The sequence below is a fragment of the Apodemus sylvaticus genome, chromosome X (genome assembly GCF_947179515.1).
Source record: "Apodemus sylvaticus chromosome X, mApoSyl1.1, whole genome shotgun sequence".
NCBI lineage: Eukaryota > Metazoa > Chordata > Mammalia > Rodentia > Muridae > Apodemus > Apodemus sylvaticus.
In genome coordinates, this window is record NC_067495.1 from 134,723,548 (window position 1) to 134,748,088 (window position 24,541).

At 38.0% G+C, this 24,541-nt stretch overlaps 2 protein-coding genes across 2 annotated transcripts in view; one reads left to right on the forward strand and one right to left on the reverse strand.

The window, feature by feature from the left end:
* Nucleotides 1-24,541, forward strand: part of LOC127674700 (transmembrane 9 superfamily member 2-like) — a 79,159-nt gene that overhangs the window by 43,603 nt on the left and 11,015 nt on the right. Inside the window, exons 12-17 of the mRNA XM_052170351.1 lie at nucleotides 489-608; nucleotides 822-879; nucleotides 14,644-14,803; nucleotides 15,691-15,839; nucleotides 18,037-18,148; nucleotides 21,947-22,118. Coding sequence (XP_052026311.1) covers nucleotides 489-608; nucleotides 822-879; nucleotides 14,644-14,803; nucleotides 15,691-15,839; nucleotides 18,037-18,148; nucleotides 21,947-22,118 — 771 coding nt within the window. The remainder of the gene's footprint in view (nucleotides 1-488; nucleotides 609-821; nucleotides 880-14,643; nucleotides 14,804-15,690; nucleotides 15,840-18,036; nucleotides 18,149-21,946; nucleotides 22,119-24,541) is intronic.
* Nucleotides 9,759-10,322, reverse strand: LOC127674873 (histone deacetylase complex subunit SAP18). Its single transcript, XM_052170661.1, has one exon. It carries the CDS (start codon nucleotides 10,293-10,295, stop codon nucleotides 9,834-9,836), a length of 462 nt encoding a protein of 153 aa, XP_052026621.1. The 5' UTR covers nucleotides 10,296-10,322; the 3' UTR covers nucleotides 9,759-9,833.

Genomic DNA, 24,541 nt, shown 5'->3' on the forward strand with positions numbered 1-24,541 from the left:
ACTGGAATACCCAAAACATAATCCACACATCAAATGAGGTACAAGAAGAAAGGAGGAGTGGCCCCTGGTTCTGGAAAGACTCAGTGAAACAGTATTCAGCAAAACCAGAACGGGGAAGTGGGAAGGGGTGGGTGGGAGGACAGGGGAAGAGAAGGGGGCTTGCGGGACTTTCGGGGAGTGGGGGGGCTAGAAAAGGGGAAATCATTTGAAATGTAAATAAATTATATCGAATAAAAAAAAAAAAGAAATAACTTAAAAAAAAAAAAAAAAAAAAGACTAATTCAAGTATGAAACTTCCATATAACTTAAACTGAAAACCAAACCTTTTCACTTAACAGATTGTTTGTTTGATTGCAACATGGTTTAAGTAGTACCCTTAGAACATCTCCTTGAATATTGTTTTACATAAAGCTTTAAATGGCAGTAATACTTAAGTTCTTAGACAGTTTTTAGGCTATTCTCATGCTATTTTGTTTTTCTGCCTTTAGTTTTGGCTGGCCTTGGTTTTCTTACTCCTGCTGATCCAAATGTTTTAGTGAGCTATGGTGTTGTGCTGTGGCTCCTACTGGAAATCCCTGCTGGATACGTGTCTGCCAAAATGTACAAGAGTAAGCATTACTGCTGTTATTATTCCAGAAAGTTGCTGTGTTAAATATAGGAATTAAAAGACCTTAAAGAAAAAAATCAGAAAAACATTACAAGGAATTTTAGCCAACATACTCAATTGTAATTATATTCTGATTACACTACTGTGTTGATAAAATGATATAATTCAAGACATTTCATTAACTAATCTGTTTTTTTTTTTTTTACTTCCTTAGCATTTAAAGGTGTAAACTGGAAGATGCATTTTTTGTTGACAACATTGTTATTTCCTGGGTTAGTATCTATATTCTTTTATCTCTATACAATTATGTTGTTTTTTTAGGTTTCACCTTGGGGAAAAACATATTGTATGCTATAATGAAGAGTAGGAAGGCGTTGAATGACTACTGTGTTTCTGTAGCTGCACTATTCCCTTACTTTTATGTCTGCATTCTTTCTGTCTTCTACATTTTAACTCTAGTACAGAGAGATAGCAATCATACATGTTCCATTTTGATCTTTGTTTCTGAAGCAGATTCTCAAAATACTTATCATACGTAAGCGTCTTGCATTACACATCATACTGTGGTGACAATTTATGTGTAGCATTTTGTTATTCTCCTTGTTGCTGTCTTCAGTGATTATTTTTTCCTGTCTCTCCTTGTCACCGCAGCATCATTAGTGACAGTTGTCGGTTTATTTATAGTCAATATGGAGGTGGGGCTGCTGCCATGCAGTGGTTGTGAGAGTAGTTCATTCAGTCCTTTAATGACTCTCTCTCTCTCTCTCTCTCTCACACACACACACACACACACACACACACACACACCTTCTCTCTCACCCCCTCTCTCTCCCTGTGTGTGTGTGTGTGTGTGTGTGTGTGTGTGTGTGTCTATGTCTGTGATTACAGGTATTTGATACTGCATTTGGCTATACGTAGTGCTGGAGATGAAAGGGGACTTCGAGCTTGCTAAGCAAACACTGTAATGATCAACATTACGTACTCCTCCTACTTTATTTCCTTGTCACATTTTGAGAGGTTTTTAAATGTGTATAACCCATTTCTCTGAAAACTATTTCTTGCAATGCTTGTCTTTTGTATAGTAAAAAATGTGAACACTGATGTGTCCTGTTTATCAGTTTTCTTTTATAGCTGTGCTTTTTGTTTTGTATAAATTGTATTACTTTTATTTTTTATAGCACTGGGAATTAAAATGAAAGCTTTGCACATGCAAGGCAGGTGCTTTTCTGTTGACATCTTTTCCAAAGCTGATTTGAATTTTGCTTTGTTTGGATTGTTTTGGTTTGAGACAGAGTCTCACTATGTGGCCCTGGCTGGCCTAGAACTTGCTCTGTATGTCAGATTGGCTTGTTTGTAGCAATCCCTGCTTTGTTCTCATAAGTATGGAGATTTGAAGCACCACATCCAGCTTTTATTTCACTTTCTAGATTTTGAAATTTTTCTGCTTCTTTTGCATTATCACCATTAAGTTTTTAATTTGTTCATTTTCTTAATTAGATATTTGCTTTATTTTTATAGTAATGATATGCCCTTTCCTTATTACCCCTCCAAAAACCTCCTGTTCCATTCCCTCCACCCCCTGCTTAGCAATCCTACCTCCCACTTTCCTAACCTAGCATTCCCCTACTGTGGGGCATCGAGCCTTCAAAGGACCAGTCTCTCCTCTCATTGATTTCTGAAAAGGCCATTCTTACTATATATGTAGCTGGAGCCATGGGTCCTTCCCCGTGTACTCTTTGGTTGTGGTTTAGTCCCTGGGAGCTCTGGAAGAACAGTTTAATAAATATTATTGGTCCTCCTATGGGGCTGCAAACCACTTCAGTTCCTTGGGTCCTTTCTCTAGCTGCTCCATTGGGGACCCTGTGCTCAGTCCATTGGTTGGCTGTGAGCCATGGGTATTTTGTTCCCCCTTCTAAGAAGGACCACACTTTGGTCTTCCTTTTTCTTTTCTTTTTTTTTACTCGATATCATTTTTTATTTATATTTCAAATGATTTCCCCTTTTCTAGCCCCCCACTCCCCGAAAGTCCCATAAGACCCTTTCTCTTCCCCTGTCCTCCCACCCACCCCTTCCCACTTCCCAGTTCTGGTTTTGCCAAATACTGCTTCACTGAGTCTTTCCAGAACAAGGGGCCACTCCTCCTTTCTTCTTGTACCTCATTTGATGTGTGGGTTATGTTTTGGGTATTCCAGTTTTCTAGGTTAATATCCACTTATTAGTGAGTGCATACTATGAGTCACCTTTTGAGTCTGGGTTGCCTCACTTAGTATGATGTTCTTTAGCTCCATCCATTTGCCTAAGAATTTCATGAATTCATTGTTTCTAATGGCTGAATAATACTCCATTGTGTAGATATACCACATTTTTTGCATCCACTCTTCTGTTGAGGGATACCTGGGTTCTTTCCAGCTTCTGGCAATTATAAATAGGGCTGCTATGAACATAGTGGAACATGTATCCTTATTACATGGTGGGGAATCCTCTGGGTATATGCCCAGGAGTGGTATAGCAGGATCTTCTGGAAGTGAGGTGCCCAGTTTTCGGAGGAACCCCCAGACTGATTTCCAGAGTGGTTGTACCAATTTGCAACCCCACCAGCAGTGGAGGAGTGTTCCTCTTTCTCCACACCCTCTCCAACACCTGCTGTCTCCTGAATTTTTAATCTTAGCCATTCTGACTGGTGTAAGGTGAAATCTCAGGGTTGTTTTGATTTGCATTTCCCTAATGACTAATGAAGTTGAGCATTTTTTAAGATGCTTCTCTGCCATCCGAAGTTCTTCAGCTGAGAATTCTTTAACTCTGTACCCCATTTTTTAATAGGGTTGTTTGGTTTTCTGGAGTCTAACTTCTTGAGTTCTTTATATATATTGGATATTAGCCCTCTATCTGATTTAGGATTGGTGAAGATCTTTTCCCAATTTGTTGGTTGCCGATTTGTCTTTTTGATGGTGTCCTTTGCCTTACAGAAACTTTGTAATTTTATGAGGTCCCATTTGTCAATTCTTGATCTTAGAGCATATGCTATTGGAGGTTAGCATGCAGAAGAATGTGAATTGATCCATCCTTGTCTCCTTGTACTAAGCTCAAATCCAAATGGATCAAGGACCTCCACATAAAGCCAGATACTCTGAAGCTAATAGAAAAGAAACTGGGGAAGACCCTTGAGGACATCGGTACAGAGAGAAAGTTTATGAACAGAACACCAATAGCATATGCTCTAAGATCAAGAATTGACAAATGGTCTTCCTTGTTCTTGAGCTTCATGCGGACTGTGAGTCTGTATCTTGGGTATTGTGAGCTTTTGGGCTAATATCCATTTATCAACGAGTACATACCATGTGTGTTCTTTTGTGACTGGGTTACCTCACTCAGGATGATATTTTCTTTTTTATTTTATTCGATATATTTTTTATTTACATTTCAAATGATTTCCCCTTTCCTGGCTCCCCACTCCCCGAAAGTCCCATAAGCCCTCTTCCCTCCCCCTGTTCCCCCATCCACTCCTTCCCTGTTCTGGTATTGCCCTATACTGCTACATTGAGCCTTTCCAGAACCAGGGGCCACTCATCCATTCTTCTTGGACATCATTTGATATGTGGATTATGACTTGGGTATTCCAAGTTTCTAGCTAATATCTACTTATCAGTGAGTGCATACCATGATTGATCTTCTGAGACTGGGTTACCTCACTTAGTATGATGTTCTCCAGCTCCATCCATTTGTCTAAGAATTTCATGAATTCATTGTTTCTAATGGCTGAATAATACTCCATTGTGTATATATACCACATTTTTGTAGGATATTTTCTAGTTCCATCCATTTGCCTAAGAATTTCATGAATTCATTGTTTTTAATAGCTGAGTAGTACTCCATTGTGTAAATGTAACACATTTTCTGTATCCATTCCTCTGTTGAGGGACATCTGGGTTCTTTCCAGTTTCTGGCTATTATAAATAAGGTTGCTATGTACATATTGGAGCATGTGTCCTTATTACATGTTGGAGCATCTTCTGGTATATGCTCAGGAATGGTATAGCTGGGTCCTCAAGTAGTGCAATGTCCAATTTTCTGAGGAACTGCCAGACTGATTTCCATAGTGGGTGTAGCAGCTTGCAACACCACCAGCAGTGGAGGAGTGTTCCTTTTTCTCCACATACTTGTCAGTATCTGCTGTCACCTGAATTTTTGATCTTAGCCATTCTGATTGGTGTGAGGTGGAATCTCAGGGTTGTGTTAGAGACAAGGTCATGCTATGTAACCTTGGCTAGGCTCAAATTTGAGTCAGTCTTCAGTTTCTTAAGTACTGCAATTCCTTGTGTGTATCAGTTCAGTTCAGTTTCTGTTTTTAATGTTCCTATGAAGCATAGCTTGCCAAGGACAGAGAATAGGTGGTTAACTGACACAGCAGTTGCTTAGCATGTTCTGTTACTTTTCTGTTGCTCTGATAAAATACCATAACTGAAGCAACTTATATACAGGACAAGGTTTTGTTTTGGCTTTATGGTCCCACAGTGAGAATCCACAGTGTTGGGTGGGATGGAGACCAGTGCCTGGAGCAGGAAGCTGTGAGATCACATCTTCAACTACAAGCACAAAACAGAGGCAGAACAAACTGGAATTGGAATTCTCCAAACCATTCCCCAGTGACATGCATCTTCTAGCAAGGCCTTACCTTCTAAAGGTGCTATAACATTCACAGGCATCACCACTAACTGCGGACCAAGTCTAGAAATGACTCAGCCTATAGGGTACATTTCTCTAACAGACCCATACCAAAACATCTTGTCTGTGTCTTAAGGATGCAATACCATCTCATTCTCTTAATATATTAATGAACTAAATGTATGTGTTTTGATGGATAGTGTCATTTCTTTCAAGTTTACTTTCTCATTTTGAAAATTGTTCTTAGTCTCTATTTTTCATGTTTTCTTCAAAGGTTTGACAATATTGCTGTATGAATATGTGTGAACATGTGTGCATACACTTTAAAGTGTGAGACTATTCAGGCATCGTGATCAGTCCCAGCAGTTGAAAGGCTAAAGCAGGAAGACACCCCCCTCCCCAAGTTTAAGGCTAGAATGCTCTAAATATGTTTTAGGCTAGGCTGAACTACAAAGGAAAACCCTGGAAAATATGTGGGAATAAAATAACAAGCACTGTCAATATATAGAAATGTGTGCAGACCTGGAGCTTCACTGGTGGTTTATCCAGACACTCCAGGCTTTATCTAAATTTACTGTGTGTGTGTGTGTGTCCATGCAAGCATGTGGTATGGTATGTGTTTGTGTGTGTGGAGAGATCAAGGGAAGACAATGAGTATCTTGCTTCTACAACTCTACACTTTATTGTTTTCTTTTTTTCTGGAAAACCCTTAGGACTTTTTGATCTTTAGGTTTTAAATATTTGGTCACTTTTTCAAGAGAACTATCTTCTAGTGTCCTATATGAGGAGTTACTATCTGATGGTTAGCTTTCTAAGTGGGGGCGTGGCATCTATGAATGCAGGCTTTAAAGTGCATTTGGATATTTAAATATTTTTGACTGTAGTAGTCAGTTTCTTTGCTGTCTGGTGTTCTCTAGCCCAGAGGCCCAGAGAAGAAGCCTCTGCTTGGAGGGAGGGAGGTGAGAAAATCTACTTCTCAAAAAGCTGTCACAAAATTCTCTTTCTTTAGTCACTTCCCACCTCTTCCCAATCCTCATAGAATCCCTGCTGCTGTCATTTTTCTGACCCTTTTATGGATTCTGTCGTGTGAATTGTTTTCTCTCACATTTCTCACTGCCTGCATGGTTTCAGACAGCCTATTGATTTTCCGGTACCCGTTTTCCTGTTCTCTCTACTTGGAGTAGATTCTAAAAGTGAATGCTTCTGTAAAACTTTGTTCTATCTGTATGTCTGTATGCTTCTGTGTTAGTATGCACATGCGCATGCTGGCATCTGCACCAGCCAGAAAAAAGCATCAGATCTCCTGAAGCTGGAGTTACAAGCAGTTGTGAACTGCCAAGGTGATGTGGGTGATAGGAACCAGACTTGAGTCCTCTTAAGACCACAAATCACTTCTTTTTTTCTATTCTTTTTGCACATTTTATGTTCTATTTCTTTAAATTTTTATTATTTATGTGTGTGCGCACACACATGCATATGCATGCAAATATGCACATGTACTTATGTGAATGATGATTATAGTGTGTGTGTGTGTGTGTGTGTGTGTGTGTGTGTGTGAGAGAGAGAGAGAGAGAGAGAGAGAGAGAGAGAGAGAGAGAGAGAGAGAGAGAAGGTATGGGTATACTTTGTGCCACAGCATGAGTGTGGTCAGAGAAAAACATTAGGGAGTCAGTTCTTTCCTCCCAGTGTGGGATCCAGGGATCGAATGTGGATCATCAGGTTTATGCAGCAGCTAATTTAATGGAGGAATTATCTTATTGATCCTTTAGTTTCTTTTCTGAGATGTGGTCTTACCATGGGTAGCCCATACTGGCCCAGTGCTTACTCTGTACAGACTAGTTTGTTTGGAGTTACTTACTGTTCATGAGATAGTGTCTCACTATATACCTGTGGCTGGTCCTGAACTAGCTATAAAACATGTTTTTTTTTTCTTCTTTTTTTCTTTTTTCTTTTGTTTTTTCGAGGCAGGGTTTTTCTGTGTAGCCCTGGATGTCCTGGAACTCACTCTGTAGACCAGGCTGGCCTCAAACTCAGAAATTCACCTGCCTCTGCCTCCCAAGTGCTGGGATTACAGGCATGTGCCACCACTGCCAGGCTGCTATAAAACCTGTTAAGTGCAAGTATCTTTATGCCCCTGCCTACCAAGTGATGGGCTTACAGGTGTGGTATATCACATCTAGCTCAGGAAGCACTCTTTTTATTGTTTATTCAGTTACTTTTAAATCAGTTAATTATTTTATTTATTTACATCCTCTGTCTCTGTCAGCTGCTGGTAGAGCCTCTCAGAGGGCAGCCATGTTAGACTCCTATCTGCAAGCACGACATTGGCATCAGTAATAGTGTCAGGGTTTAGTGCCTGCCATAAATCCCAAGTTGTGCTGGTCACTGGATGGACTTTCATTCTGTCTCTGCCCCATTTTTATCCCTGAATTTCTTGTAGACAGGAACAACTTTGAGTCTAAAGTTTTATAGGTGGTTTGGTGTCACCATCCCTCCACTGGAGGTCTTGTCTGACTATTAGAGGTGGTCTCTTTGGGCTCCCTATCCCCACTGTTGAGCATTTTGGCTAAGGTCACTCATATTGAATCCTGAGAGCTACCCCAGCCCAAGTCTCTGGGACTTTCTAGAGGTTCCACTCACCCCATACCTCCTGCAGCTGCTTATTTCCATTCATTTTTTTCTGGCCCTCTGGGCCTCTTTCCTGTCTTTCCCATATCTGACCCTGTCCCCTATTCCCCTCCCCTCCCCTCTCCCACTCAGGTCCCTCCCTCCCTCTGTCTCCCATGATTATTTTTTCCTTTCTAAGTGGGATTGGAGCATCCTTTCTTGGGCTTTCCTTCTTGTTTAACTTCTTTGACTTTGTGGGTTGTATCATGGATATTATGTACTTTTGGGCTAATATGCACTTACCAGTGAGTGGATACCATGCATGTCCTTTTAGGTCTGGGTTACCTCACACAGGATGATATTTTCAGCTCCATCCATTTGCCTGAAAAATTTATGAAGTCATTGTTTTTAATAGCTGAATAGTATCCCATTGTGTAAATGAACCATGATTTCTGTGTCTACTTTTTGATTGAGGGATATCTAGGTTGTTTCTAGTTTCTGACTATTATGAATAAAGCTGCTATGAACATAGTTGAGCAAGTGTCCTTGTGCTATGGTAGAGCATCCTTTGGGTGTATGCCCAGGAATGGTATAGCTGGGTCATCAGGTTAAACTATTTCCAATTTTCTGAGAAACAGCAAGATTGATTTTCAGAATTGTACTAGTTTTTAATCCCACCAGGAATGGAGGAGTGTTTCTCTTTCTCCACATCCTCACCAGCATGCCCTGTCATTTGAGTTTTTAATCGTAGCCATTCTGACTGATGGATGGTGGAATGTCAGGGTCATTTTGATTTGCCTTTCCACGAGGACTAAGGATGTTGAACATTTCTTTAATTCAAGATTCCTCTGTTGAGAATTCTGTTTAGCACTGTACCCCATTTTTAAAACTACACTTAATCACTTTACATCGTGGTCACTGCCCCCTCCCAGTCACCCACTCCCACCATCTGTCCCCAATCCCTCTTTCTTATCTGAGAGGGTAGAGGCTCCCCTGGGTATCCCCCACTATGGCTCTTCAGGTCTCTGCTAGGCTAGGCGCTTCCTTGCGCACTGAGGCCAGACAAGGCAGCCCAGCTAGAAGAACATAGCCCACAGACAAGCATCAGCTTTTGCCCCCATACATGTTGTTCGGGACCCACATGAAGACCAAACTGCACCTCTGCTGCATATGTACAGTGAGATCCAGCCCATGTATGCTCTTTGTTTGGTGGTTCAATCTGTGAGAGCTCCAAGGGTCCAGGTTGGTTGATGCTGGTGGTCTTCCTGTGGAATTCCTACCTGCTTCGGGGCCTGCAATCCTTCCTTCTATTCTTCTGTAAGAGTCCCCAAGCTTCATCCACTGTTTGGCTGTGGGTGTTTGCATCTGTCTGAGTCAGCTGCTATGTGGAGCCTCTCAGAGGACAACATCCTCCTGTCTGCAAGCATGACAGAGTATCATTACTCTGTTAGGGACTGGTGCTTGCCTATGGGTTGTGTCTTGGCCCCTTTCCCTCTTCTTCTTCAAAATAGTCTTCTCTTCTTACTTCTTCTTTATATTGACATATTCTCTTTTTAAGTCATCACATTAGATTACATTTAATATAATATTAATCAGCTATGATTTTAATTTTATGTAACAACATTTAGTAAGTCTTGTTACTGCATCCTGAGCTATTATTTAGAGAATTTGAATTGTTTCCCTCTATATTTTACAGTAGATGGTTCAGAGTTTTTTTTTTTTTTTTTTTTTTTTTTTTTTTTTTTTTTTTGCACTTTTCTTCATATTTTATAGAAGGCCTTAAAACATATGGACTTTTTTTAATATACCAAAGTACATCCAACTCTAATTCCTAAATAAATGTGTTACAATTTGTTGAAAATTTAAAGGCTTAATGGCAAAGTCCGGGGAAAGAAAGGATTAAGTAAGTTTATTTTACAAACTGGCTGAAAAATAACTTCAAGAAAGTCAATAAAATTCAGTATGGTCTCATCCTCCCTGACGAAGGAGGTGCCCGATTTGGAGGCGTGATGGCTATGTCCAGATAATCCCCTATTTGGAACTTCTGTGACTGCAGGGTCATGGAGTCATCAGTGCCCTTCCGGCCAGACATGGTGCTGCCAATCTCCTTAACTCGATATCCAGGTCTTTTAAGATCCATAAAAACAATTGCAAAATTGAAGTGTGTGCCCTTCTTTCTGGCTTCTGGGTAGACTTCCTTTACTAAACTAGTCAGTTCTTTCAAGGTTGCATCCATCCAGGTGTAGATCTGCAGCTCGCTCGAAGGCACGTTCCCGCGGGAGAACTCGTCCATTCGGTGGTGGCGGCCGTTGTTGGTGGTGAAGACCCGCAGCAGGAGCGGGCAGGTCTTCTCGCGGTCGATCGGCTTCTCCGGCTCCTTCTTAATTTCCTCCTGGGTAACGCGCGATTCCACCGCCATCTTCCGCCTTCGGCCCGGGAGACGCTCGCCCCGGTTCAGAGTTTTTTTAAATGAGTTTTGGGTCAATTTTTGCATGAGTTGAGAAATAAAGATAAGAGTTTCTGTTTTCTACACAATACTGGAAAACAGGATGCAGTTTTAAAATTCAGAAATCAGATATGGTTTATGGGCTATCTTATACAAATAATAAAATCTCATACTGGGGCTGTAGAATTTGCCAGTGGTTAAGAGGTTCAATTCCCAGAACCCACATGGCAGCTTACAACTGCCTGTAACTCCAGCTCAGGCTATATGACAGCTTCACACAGGTATGCATATATTAATATACATAAAATAAAAATAAAAATCCTAAGTTGAAAGAATTTCTCAGTTTATAAATTGATGTGGATTTGCATTTATATGCAATAAGACTATATCTATCTATCTACACATCAATATGTATATTTGCCCTTCCAAAAAACTTAAAAACTGTAAAAGTATTAGGTCAGAACCTTTCCTCTATGTAACCCTAAAAGTGATAAGTGTTAAGCTATGAGTATAAATCAGTGGGGAAAGAGAGCATATACAAGCTCCTGGGTTAAATCTTAGCATTGCAAAAGGAAGCACAAGGTGATAGACAAGGAAAATGCAACCTGATTTGGTGGCTATCTGTTGAGACATTACAGTGGAAGAAAGCTTGGATGCAACATTCAGTACTGGTTGAGTGACTTTGGTTAAGTCCCATAGCTTCTCTGAATGCCCATTTCCTTGCCTGTGGTGCCTTTTTTGCAGAGTTGTTTAGAGACATACGTGAACTGACTGTGAAACTGTTTTATGAGCTATGAAATGTTTTGTCCTTCAAGTCTCTTTGTGTGCTCTGTTCATTATTCTGCTCTAGTATTTCCACTGTTGCATTGTAATTTATCAGTCTTTGACTGACTCTATCACCAGTATCGTTTTTTGAAGCAAAATTGTTTCTCTCTTTGAACATCAGAACTTAGCATGTAAATACTCAGCAGATGCTCAGTGAATATGTAAATAAATGTTTCATGTGGAAGATGGACTCAGGTGATACAAGTTCAACTCTAGGTTTTCTGCTTCTCCTGCTATTACAACGTCTAGAAATAAGGTTGATATACACAGAAATTTTCAAAATGAAAATCATGATGTTGCAGAACAGTTAGTTGTTTAACTTTCACATTAACATTCTAGAGCATACTTCCAAAGAAAAATTGTTGGGATGGGTTAATTGAGTTTATATATAAGAAGGAAGATTGTGTCTTGTCAAGTGAGAAGCTGAAATTAATCTCAAAAGTAGGAAATTTGGCAAAGGAATATTATGTCTAAACAAATTCATTCAAGCAGAGAGGTATTAAAAATGTTGTGAGCAGTGTGGTTAAATCATCAAAAACCAAGCTTCCTTATAAGGTACAAAATGTTTTAAAGACACAAGGCAGAGGTTTTGTTATTGTTTGAAGGAATTTGAAGTTTTATTTACAGAAGAATTTTTTAAAGAGTAGACTAGATACACCTACTGAAAAGGGCATTACCAGGAAAGATCAAATATACAAAAGGGGACAGTGAAGTATAAATAGTAAAATGAAAACACAAAGAGTGGAAATTAGTTTAGAAGTGACCAAATGACTTATAATTGAAGAAGAGAACTTATCCAGCCCATGCCTAAGGCATTGAAAAGTGACAGGGAATATGAAAGCACCTTTAGAACTCTAGTTTTGTAATGTGCCTTGAAAGAATTAACAATGGAAGAGTCATTCTTGAAAAGTAGAATCAGTGTTGAACCTGGTGTGTCTCATGAGTGGCTACTTTGCCTTTCTCTCATGGTAGATGTGATTTTGGGGAGAGTTCTGGGATAGGTGCCTTATTATAGAGGTATTTTCAAAGGTTGTCATTCATTACAAACAAAGTCCATAGAAAGAGCCTGTTAGGAGCCTGGTGTGATGGGCATGACTTTAATCCTAGCACTCAGGAGGCAATAGTAGATAGACCTCTGTGAATTGGAGGCCAGCCTGGTCTAAAGACAGTTCCAGGATAGCCAAGGCTACAAAGAGAAAACCATCTCAAACACATGAACAAAAGTCTGTTATGAACTTGGTCAAGATGATGCCTAGAAGCAGAAATGTCTATGGTTTTCTTCAAAAAGACACTATTCAGATTTGCAGCTAGGTGCACTGATTACCTGACTGACTGAGACAGACACATAATTCTGACATGTTGATGCTGTCTTTGACATTAGAACTTGTCTTTGTACCTCATATTTTAATATTTTATAGAGGAGTATTTTAATAGAGGAGTTGAGTGGGGGAAACTTGCTCCTAAAAAGCTATCAGACATTAAAATCCAGACTATTTCTCTATAAAAAAAAACAATGGTAATTGTTGTGTGTATAATGTGTATATGTTGTGGTGGTGGGGTGTGTGTGTGTGTGTGACATGTGCCACAGGAAATGTGTAGAGGTCACAAGGCAACTTTGAGGATTGTTACTCTCCTCTTATGTGGGCTTGGGAGGTTGGACTCAAATCATGATAGTTTCATGGCAAGTGTCTTTTCCTACTGAACCATCTCACTAATCCATAGTGCTGCCTCTTCTCAGTTGTCCGGTTTTGAAAGTTCTTAGTATTTTTAAAAAAGATACTAATACAGAACTCTCCCCTCTCCCATAATACTTAGCTGGTGTCTGTGTCACTCATCCGGTTTCTCATTCTTGTTTCTGCCTCTTATCACCAGTTTTGCTGTTCTGTTTTGCTGCTTTTTAAGACATTTTATCAGATCTCTCTCTCTCTCTCTCTCTCTCTCTCTCTCTCTCTCTCTCTCTCTCTCTCTCTCTCTCTCTCCTCTCAACCATTTTATTGAGGTTTTAATTCCTCCTGTCATATTTTTAACTCCCAAGAGCTCTTTTATTACCCCAGAAGTCCTTAAAATTTTTGCTTCTTGTTTTATGGTTGTAATATCTCTGCTAATTGCTCCAAGGTTGCATGTGATAGATTTTTATAATCATTCTCCTAAGTTTGAAGGCTCATTCTCAAGGGAGTAGACCCTTCAGTCTTCTGCTGAGGTGGGAAAAGGATGTTATTGGTCTGTGGCTAGTGGGGAAGGGAATTTGTAGGTTTCTTACCTTCTTAAGCTAACTTTCATAAGTCTCTTTATGCATTCTTAGAGAAGGACTTGGCCTCTGAACATTATTTGGCCTTTTTGGAACTCTCAATATAAATTCACTTGCCTCTAAGCTTCCCTTGCTGTGAGGTTGGAAGGCAGGTTTCTCAGATATAATGACTTAGTTACTATTTGCTAGAGCTAAAATTTATTCCAGAGTTTTCAATTCTATATCATCCGAACTTTTGCAGTTATGACCTTTTATAATCCCTTTTAGTATAATGCAATGTTATCGGGGTTTTGAAAAGAAGCAGATTCAATGCATGAGTTTAACATTCTATCTTTAGTTAGACTCTTGTTAGTTAGATCTTTCTATCTTTTATGACAATTCCTTTATGTTTTAACTACCACATTAGATAGACTCTATTTTTGTCTTCTTTCTTTTGCCACCTTTTCCCATAGGTTGACTCCCCCAACACACACACACACACACACACACACACTGCTATATATTAATCTTCCTAAGAAATCACACTTAATTTTTAACAAATTGGAGTTTTAAATATCTTCCATTATTATTTTTTTTTATTTTTGAGCAGGTCAAACTTAGATAAAATAAAAGTGAGAAAGAACTCTTGAAAGTAGGAGAGGCTCCAAACTGTGAATAACCTTTAATTCATCCTTGATTTTTGATGGGATAAAGTCTATTTTCCTTAATATTCTGAGACTTCCATAAGTTAGTCTTTATCTACATTTTTCAACCTGGTATTTTAGGTATTCTAAAACAATCTACCCATTCCCACACTGACACTGAATTTTATCAGTATACTAATTTATTTGGAGCAAGTAGAGATACAATGAGTATTGCCTGGTGATGTAGCTAATACACTTAGTAGTTAATCTGTTGGCTTTGAGTATATTATATAGCCTATTTCAGTCTAGGTTCCAAATATATGCTTTCTATATACATTGTTTATTCATTGGGTTTATTATAGTCTATTAGTATATCAATCTATACCTTATTTAATTTCTGCTAGATTTTGAAGATGCAAAGATGAGAAGATTTATAAATCGTATTCTATAACAAATTACTATTACATGATAGCATGTTTAAGCCTAGACCAAGGACTGATTTGTATATTGTGATGTAATGTTTCTTGTAATTAAATAATCCCACCAAAAGAACATTTGCATTAAATGTTTATGACATTTTCCTGGAAGTATGCTGTATAAGGATATTCTCTATCCTCTTCCTCAGAATTGTCTTTGCTGATATCTTTATTATGAATCTAATTCTTTGGATGGAAGGTTCATCAGCTGCTATCTCCTTTCGTACACTGGCAAATCTCTTTGCATTGTGCTTTGGAGTTTCAACACCACTGACGTTTTTGGGCGTGTACTTCGGGAAAAAGGAAGAGGTAAAGTTTCAGAATACTCTTTAATATATTTCCCACATTGTAGGTTATTTACATTTCTTTTTATCTCTGATGGACAAAATTAAAAGGGCATATTATAGGAAAGCTGACGTCAAGTACCTTAGGAAATAGATGTTTGTATAGTGGGAGAAACAGTCATAAATGGGATGTTCAGTTACTGATGTGAAGTTAGCTTAATTCTTCATAAAGCGGAAAAAGGGAACAGGATCCCTAAAAATGACCAACTCAGGCCACATTACAGAGATTGCAAGTGGAAAGTTTAGAAAATGATGCAAAGGGAGATGGAGTTCTATAGGAAGCAGGAGACTGAAAATATTGACCACTGTTGACAAATTCATTGATAAATTTATCTAAAAGATACATTCTTAGGTAAAATTGGAGAGAAGTTTTAAATATGCCTATTTAACATTAGTATAGTTACAAGTAAATCTTGTCAAATAAGTCCTTTGAAATGTATTTGGAAAGGTAAATACTCAGGACTGTAGATGTAGATAAGTTGATAAGAATACTTGACTATCATGAGGAAGTCCTGGGTTCAATCCCTGGCAAAAATGGGCTTTGGTGACATATGCCTGTATGTAAACCACCACACCTGACTTCAAATGATAATATTTGTTATTTTAAAGAAAATATACCCCCAAATTATTTTGCCTGTTACTGTTTATGCTTTTATGTAACTATTAAAATCTTAAAAAGTATATATGTAAATGATGTACTGTGCTTCTGTTTACATTGTAATTTTATTGCACTGGATGATCTAGTTTTAGCCCCCAAGACATGCATGCTCCGTTCAAATTCAAGATTCTGGACTGTATTGCAATTATGACTATGAATTTGTTTCATTCACTCTTATTTTTATTTTTACACAGTTTGCGTTTCCAGTTCAGACACAACAGACCCCTGGTGTGGGTCCCCAAAGGGCTTTTTTTACAAAATCAATGATTACCATTATACTTGGTAGTCTTTTACCCTTTGGCTGTATTTTTCTGCAACTTTCTTACATTCTAAACCGTATTTGGTGAGTATTGTATCTCAGTAAACTCAAGTTTAGTTTAATACCTAATAATAGTGCATATTTATAGGGTAATAGTATAATATTTCAGAACTTGTATGTAATGTTCAAAGATAAAATCAAGAAGATGGAAAATGTATACAAAAATAAAATGAAGAGTAAGTTCTAATGTTCAAAAGCCTATTAGTTGCCTGTAAGTCCAGTGGATATAACAGCCTCTTTTGGTCTGACACACACACACACACACACACACACACACAATCTTTTTTAAAATGTTAGGTTTTAAAAGGAAGTAAAATGCAGTAGCTGTGTTGTTTTTTAATAATACTTTTGTACCATAGTCTTCGAAACAAACCTGTCCTGGAGTCTGTGGACTAGGCTGGCCCAGACAGATCCTCCTTGTCTTTTTCTTCCCAAATCCTGAGATTAAAGGTGTGTGCTGTGAGGCCTGGTTCAAACAGGTCTTTTAAGGCCTCAAAAATCAGCTTTAGTAGTGCCCATTAAAATTTATTTTTTTAAACTAGTGTCGTGACAAATTTTGTTTGAAAGGAAAGCAATAAAATCTGAGACCATCAGATTGGTTATGTAGTTCCATTAAGAGTGCCTGCTTAATATTCCTAAGGCCGTAAGTTTAAATTCAAAAAATAAATATGTCAAAAGAGTGTCAAAATGAGAATCAGTATTTTCTGCACTGAAAAAGGAGTGTGTATAACTTGTACATGTTTATTAATTATAGCACATTTCTCCTTAACCCTGATACTTATCCTCATGCCCAAACATATATTTCAATGTATACTTAAATTGGAGTAGTAATTTATGTTTTTCTCTGTGTTTTCAAATAGCTTTAAAAATTAATCATAATTAATTTATTTGTGCTGGGGACTGGAATTAGTGCCTTATGTGTTCAAAGCAGGTGCTCCATCACGGACTTTTAGCCCTAATGTTCTTTTTACTTTTACTTTAGAGATAGTCTCACTAAGTTACATAAACTGGGCTTGAATTTGTGAATTTCCTGCTTTAGCTTTTTGAGTAGCTGAGATTACAGGCTTGAACATTGATGCTTGGCTTCAGAAGATTTTTTTAAAAAATTCATTATTCTTCCCAATATAACCAGCTCAGCTATAATAATAAAGGCAGTCACTTAGTTCTTTTACTTTGTCCTAAATACAACCCACATACGTATTTTTAAAAGACACATGTATGAAGGAGTAATTGATAGAATTATGTGTGTCACATAATTTAGAGCTTCAAAGGCAAAGGCATACTTGATTCTGTAATTTTCTGGTATCTAATCTATCTATTGATATTTTTCACATTTACAATGTTTCATTTCTAAAAAAAAGAATGTATATTTTTAAATGTGTGTAGAAATATTGATGCATCCCAAGTGAGAACTTAGTTATGTAAACAGAGAAAGAAACATGGATAAATGGCTATACTCTCTTAGTCAGGGTTTCTATTCCTGCACAAACATCATGAGCAAGAAGTTGTGGAGGAAAGGGTTTATTGAGCTTACACTTCCACACTGCAGTTCATCACTAAAGGAAGTCAGGACTGGAATTCAAGCAGGTCAGGAAGCAAGAGCTGATACAGAGGCCATGGAGGGATGTTTCTTACTGGCTTGCTTCCCCTGGCTTGCTCAGCCTGCTCTCTTATAGAACCCAAGACTACCAGCCCAGAGGTGGTACCACCCACAAGGGGCCCTCCCCACTTGATCACTAATTGAGAAAATGCCCCACAGCTGGATCTCATGGAGGCACTTACCCAACTAAAGCTCCTTTCTCTGTGATAACTCCAGCCTGTGTCAAGTTGACACAAAAAACCAGCCAGTACACTTACTTGTATCTAGAAAATATGGTGCTCAAATCTGAAACTATGTTAGTAGGACATTGCTTTCAGTACTTATGGTTGGATGGAGGTTTGGAATAGCGTTTAAAGGCTGGCCAGCTGTGTTGGCACAGGCCTTTAATTCCAGCACTTGGGAGGCAGAGACAGCAGTTCTCTGTTTGAGGACAGCCTGGTCTACATAGTGAGTTCTAGTTTCAGGAAATCCAGAGTTATATAGAGAGACTCTGTCTCAGAAAGAGAAAGTATGTTGGTGTGTGGGGTGAATATTAGAGAATTCTTTGGTAGTCTTTTGGATAGATTTGGTAGATTTGAACTATATAATATTGAAAATTTTAAATTTTGTGCTTGCTTTTAGGTCTCCTCATATGTACTACCTGTTTGCCTTCTTTCTCTTACTCTTCTTAATTTTTATGATTTCCTGTTCAGAAGTTACAGTTCTGCTATGTTATTTTCGGCTGTGTGCTGAGGTAAAGACATAAATATTAATATTACTTAAGTATTCTAAACTTACATCATTGGAATTAGAGTGTGTACTCAGAAGGGTATTGAAATATATATTAACTTCATGGTTTTTATTACCTAGAAAAAGTTTTATATTATGTTTTCCTAATGATATATTTTGACTTCGATGTAGCTACTGAGTGCCACTTTGATGCAAGATTGAAAAAGAAAGTGATTTCTCTTTGAGTGGTTATGATAATTTCTGCTTGTTATTCAGTTAACATTGAAAAATATGACTGTGGGCGTGCTGACTTGAGTATAAAAGTATGGCGGTGGGTGACTGATTTGAGTTTAGACATGTAAAAGACCCACTGTAGTGGTTTTTAAAAATCATTAAAGGTTCCTTTGCAGTTTCAGTTAGGATTGTATTTTGTGGGATTGAGTTTGTTGCTTTACAGGTCCCTTTCCCCTCTTCACTTATGTAACACTTCTTCTTTACTTCATTCTCATGTGTTTTACAGCCCGATGCAACTTGAATGACTGGTAGTATAGTACAGTAGAGCATTGTTGGTTTTTATCAGTCTCCCTTTAAAAAATGATTTATTTTACTTATTTGGTGAGTGTGTGAGTGTGTGAGTGTGTGTGTGTGTGTGTGTGTGTGTGTGTTTGCATATGTATTGATATGTATTGTACTTAGCTAGTTAGTTAATGGTATATCCTCTGGTACATTTTTATCATAAAGGGAACGTGTAACAATTACTAAGGAGTGTAAAAGAACAAGCATATTGTGGGGATATTTTTATTCTTAGAAAATATTTGTGGCATCTTAAACATTAGTTATTAGCCAAAAGAACTCATGGTACCAAATATCAGTATACATGTGGCTAGAGTTTATTATAGAGAAAAAACACACATCATTGTGAGCAAGGGAAAAAAGACCCAGTTCAAATGACATGGCAAGACCAGGATGCATATTAACCTCAATCATGGGCCTCATGGATCCTGAAGTTAGCCAATGAAAAATTACTCCATTAGCTATAAGGTCCATCTTAAATTTAAAAAAAAAATTCTAAATAGTTTATTATTATTCTTTAATCTTTTTTTTACAGTCCAGTCATTATCTCCCCTCCTAGTTTGCCCTCTGACTTCCTCATCCCATTTCTTCTCTCTCCAACCCACCCCTGTTTTCAAGAGGATGTCTCCACATACCCTCCAACCCCACCAGACCTCCCCATTCCTTGGGGCGTCAAGTCTCTCACAGGTTAGGTGTGTCTTCTCTCACTGAGGCCAGACCAGGCAGTCCTTTGCTCTGTATATTACTTTTTCTTGTATCTGACCTAAGCCATAACCAGACACAGAACTTTTTCTAATAACGGGTTTTATTATGATGTTTTCTTACATCTTTAATTTTTTACATTATAATTACATTTCTTCCTTCTCTAAACTACATATCTTTCCATATACCCTTCCCTCCTTGTTCTTTTTTAAATGTGTGGTTTCTTTTATATTGTTTTTGTGTGTATATATATGTATACACAGATACACACACACACACACACACACACACACACACACACACACACACGCACGCACATTTTCCTAAATACAACTTGCTTACTTTGTTATGTTATTTGTTATATATGTTTTCAGGGCTAACCATTTGGTATGAAATAACAAATTAGTTTGTCTTCCCTAGGGAAGACTATTTGCCCAATTCTTTCTATGCCTTAGTTGCTTTTGTGATCTCATGGGCTCCCTTCCCCATCCACTTTTACATGTCTGTGAAACTTCTCTTTGCAATATATGGAGACCACTATAGCAAAACACACCAATCAAAACGCAGAATTGAGGAGCCCAGACCTAATAGTTACATATTTAAAACACTTCTATACCAAAGCTCAGGGAACCAATATGGAAGAGGGGATGGAAAGATTCTAAGAGCCAGAGGATCAGAGATTGCTATGGGATTTTTTCTCCTAGTAAGATCACAAGCTATACCTATAAAGTCTCACCAATATGACTGCCCACTCATGAGCTTTCCCCTTATCTATATAGTGTATTTAGTTAGATTTATGCCATAATCCTTTTATATACCCCACCACTCCTGAAATCCTTCCTCTTCCCAACTAGTTACCTTTCACTTTTTTCCACTTCTTTTCCTTTTTGGTAACACATAGGGTTTAGAGAGGATTTCTTACAGGAGCATGGGTGAGGGGTTATTTATAGGAACATGGGTAAATCACCAGTGGCTGTAGAACTGAGGAAAATACCTTTCCTTTTCCTAGTAATCTTTTTATATACTTGGTGCATTTATATACTTGGCAAGGGTGGGGCCTTTTGATTCCTTCCTTTCTCAGATAGAATGCTAATAAATAGTTCTAGTGTTGTACATGTCTGGTGCTGATAATTATAGTTTCTGTGAGTTCACTAGTGCAATGACCATGTTATGCACAGTAGAAAGTATTCTATAATACTCTACCCCTTCCTCTGATGGTTATTTTTTCTACTCCCTATTCCCTATGTGTCCTAAGATTCAGAGGTACTTATATACTTGTTCCATCTAGGGCTAAACAATATAAAATCTTACTACTACATTTGGTTGCCAACTAATACTAGATAGTGGGATCCTCTTACTGAAAAAAAAAACATATCATTTAGTCATCAGACATAAATAAATCAAACTGGTACTGACCTGGAACCCCCTTCTTTGTTGTCTGGTTCCTGTAGTACTGAAAGAGGACCCATAGACTGCTGGAGGATAAACTACTAAGTTTGAGATTTCATAGCTCTGATCATATTTTTATAAGGCAGATTGGAAAACTATTTTTTCAGAGTTAGCATTTAGGTTCAGCAAATACATAAAGTAAAAAATGGGGACTGGGAAAGTACATCAGTGGCTAAAGTGTTTGCTTTTGTCATTAACAGTTTTACTCAGCTATGGATACTTCTTGTTATAATACCAAACAGCCAGGTAGAACACTTGTCCATTGGTACAATAGTGGCAAGTCTGTTACTGTGGTAACCAATTACTTTCTGTTGGATTTGAGACACTCTGGACAGGAGGAAATGCATATCTGATATAGTAACCTTAGTCAACATTCTGTTTGGCCAGATTACAGTCCCTAGTGTGAAAGCCACTGCTATAGTTCTCCTTAATGGGCACAATGACATGCCATATTTCCTCCTGAATATTTTGTTTATTACAACAGATCAGTACTGCTCTCAACTTTGCTTGTATAGACTTAGCTTTTGCAGTATATGGTGGTTACTGTAGAAACTCCAAACTGGCCTCAGCATAACTCACATCAGTAAAGGAAGCTGAGCTGAATGCCTTCCAGGGCTCAGGCAGTCTTAAAATAGTATTCTTGAATTATAACGCCATTCTTAAGACTACACATGCCATATCTCTGGAAACAGTTTATAGAAGCTAAAACATCTCAAACAGGATATGAGTGTATGTTTAATTAAATTTCTTATGAAACTTTAACTTTTATTTTTTTTAGAAAATTTTATTTTATTGTTTATATGTATGAGTATTTTGACTGCATGTTTGTCTGTGCACCATGTGCGTACAGTATCTTCAGGGTTATGAAAAGGGAATCATATTCTCTGGAACTAGAGTTAGGTAAGAGTTATGAACTCTTAAACCTGGGTCCTCTAGAAGTATAGTTTGTGCTTTTCCTCACTGAGCCATCTCTCCAGCTACCACATTTTATTATTCTTAATTAATAATGTTATAGAGTTCATATTGTGTTATCGCAATAATTGCTAGACCATTTATTGTCAAGGTATCACCTAAATAGTATGTTTTTCTGTTTTAACAGGATTGCGGTTGGTGGTGGAGAGCCTTTTTGACCAGCAGTTTTACATCTGTTTATATTTTTATATATGCACTTCATTACTATTTTACCAAACTTCAAGTCTCTACCATTGGAAGTGCCTTTATGTACTTTGGATATGCATTTATCCTAGTGCTAGCTTTCTTCCTTTTCACTGGTAAGTGGCATCAGAATTATGTAGTATATTTTAGATTCTCTAAAGTGTCTTAGAGACAGATGAAATCTAATAAATGTCAACTAACTATTAGAGGAAGGAATAGGGAAAACAGTCACCATGCTCATTCATATGTTTTTGGCATCAAAGATTGTGAAGCCTGGGGAACTGGATGTACCTTATGTACTGAGTTGCAATATTTTTCCTGTGGAACCTTTTAATCAGCAGGATGTATTCCAAATGACAAAGTGGGTTAAATGTAACCAACTTTGAATTGTCTCCAGGTATAAAATTTAAGAGATTTATATAACTTTTGAATTATTAAAATTAAAGCAATTATTTGGTCATATACAATTATAAGTTAAGGTAAAGATATCTATATTTATAAAGATTAGTAAAATGATCGTTAATATTTTGGTTAAATGTAGTAGAAATGTTTTTCTTGCTTAGTGTTTGAATCAGGTGAAAAAATGAAATGTTTTTTTTAAATAGCTTAGTTGAAGATATAATGAAGTTGCAGAGGCATTAGACCTTCTGAATACAAAAGAGTTAATATTTTAGCTTGATTCACTACTAAGTTTGAGTTTTTGTAGCTCAGATCATATCATTTGTATAAGGCAGATTGGAGAACTTTATTTTCTCAGAGTTAGCATTTAGGTTCAGCAAATATATAAAGTAAAAAAAATGGGAGCTGGGAAAGTAAGTCAGTGTCTAAAAGTGTTTGCTGTACAGTCATGAAGGCCTGAGTACAGATCTTAATTCATTAGTCTTTAGTCATGGCAGGGAGCATGGTGGCATGGATGGGTGGATGGATGGTGCAGGAGAAGTGATCCACAAGCACATACACCATACACACACACACACACACACACACACACACACACACAAGTGCATGCGCACAGCTTGCTGTGGGAAGGACATACCACGTAATCCTTGAATCCTTTCAAAGAGTTCCATCTCATCTGCCAAGAACAAGTCTCAGTTTGGAGAGAATTTCTGAGAGAAAGGGTGTTTGAGAGTGGCTAAACAAATAACTCGAAGTCAAATCATGGGTCATAAGCTGGCAGCCTATCTTCTGCTCAAGACAACTTTCCAGATTGCTCTGTTTAAGACAATTCTCCAAGCAGTTCTCTCATCTTATTCTAAAACTTCTCTGGATCGCTCATCTCTTGCCTAGTTTTACATTTTACATATCAATTCAGTCATTATCCCAGGTTCTCTTTTGATTATCTCATGAATCAGCAGCCCATGACTTCCAGCCCCTTGATTCTTAGGAGACAGAAAACATATATTTTTAACATTGCAAAACAATTCAGAGATCTGCCTGCCCGTGTTAAGCATAGACAATAAGCTGAAATTACTGTTTATACCATGCCTGGGCCTAACCTTGGTCTGTCCTAGGCCAACCCTGAATTCAGGAATCTGCCTGCCTCTGTTAGCATAAACAAAAAACTTAGCTGGGTGGGATTTTTCTGTGATCAATACTCCCTAAATCTCCTTCTGACAATTTGACACATAATACAGCTGCCTCTGTTCCTTTAGATCTATGAAGCTCCTTATACAATTCATATTTCATCCTTATATTTTACATGGTTGAGAAGTTATATATTTTGGAGGCTGGAAAGATGGCTCCATGGTTAAGAGCACTAACTCTTCTTCTAGCGGTCCTGAGTTCAATTCCCAGAAACCACATGGTGGCTCACAGCCTATTGTAATGGGATCTGATGCCCTCTTCTGGTGTGGCTGAAGACAGTGACAGTATACTCACATATATAAAATAAATTAAAATAAAAAAGAAATATATTTTCAAACTCATGTTTTTAGAGTTCTTTTCTACAGCCCTAATGGCTGTCCTAAAGGTCCCAGCATTTACCATTTTGCTAAAGACATAGACACATTCTCAACTCCTGTACTTTTGCTGTTTCTAATTATCATGGAATCATTAATATTAACAGGGAGGACATTCCTTGAAGGAGGAATGTGAAAATTTGTACATTATTATACAAACAACCATTACATCCACAGCAGGCATTGGCACTCATGGAGGTCCATGCTTGCTGTCTCTGATCCAGTGGCAGGACCCATGTCATTCCAACCCTACCAGGGGACTTGGCACCCAGTTGACTAAGCATTTAAATAGATTCACCTATTTGTAAATGTAACTCTTATTCTCCAGTGGAAGCTGTTGTTTCCAAGGCTTATTGCCTCACTATGCTAACCTAGGTCTAGTCCTGGAAGCTTCTGTACATTTTTTCTATGCACAGAATGCTTTCAGCCTCTAAGACTTAGTGTTGAATAAGCTCACCACTTCCTAGTTCGTTCTGTTCCCTGGATGGCTGATTCAGCTCAGCTGTTCTGGCTCAAACTCATCTCCAACCTGACAGATTCAAACTGGCTTCTCTGGGCTTTGCCCTAATTGTTCTGCT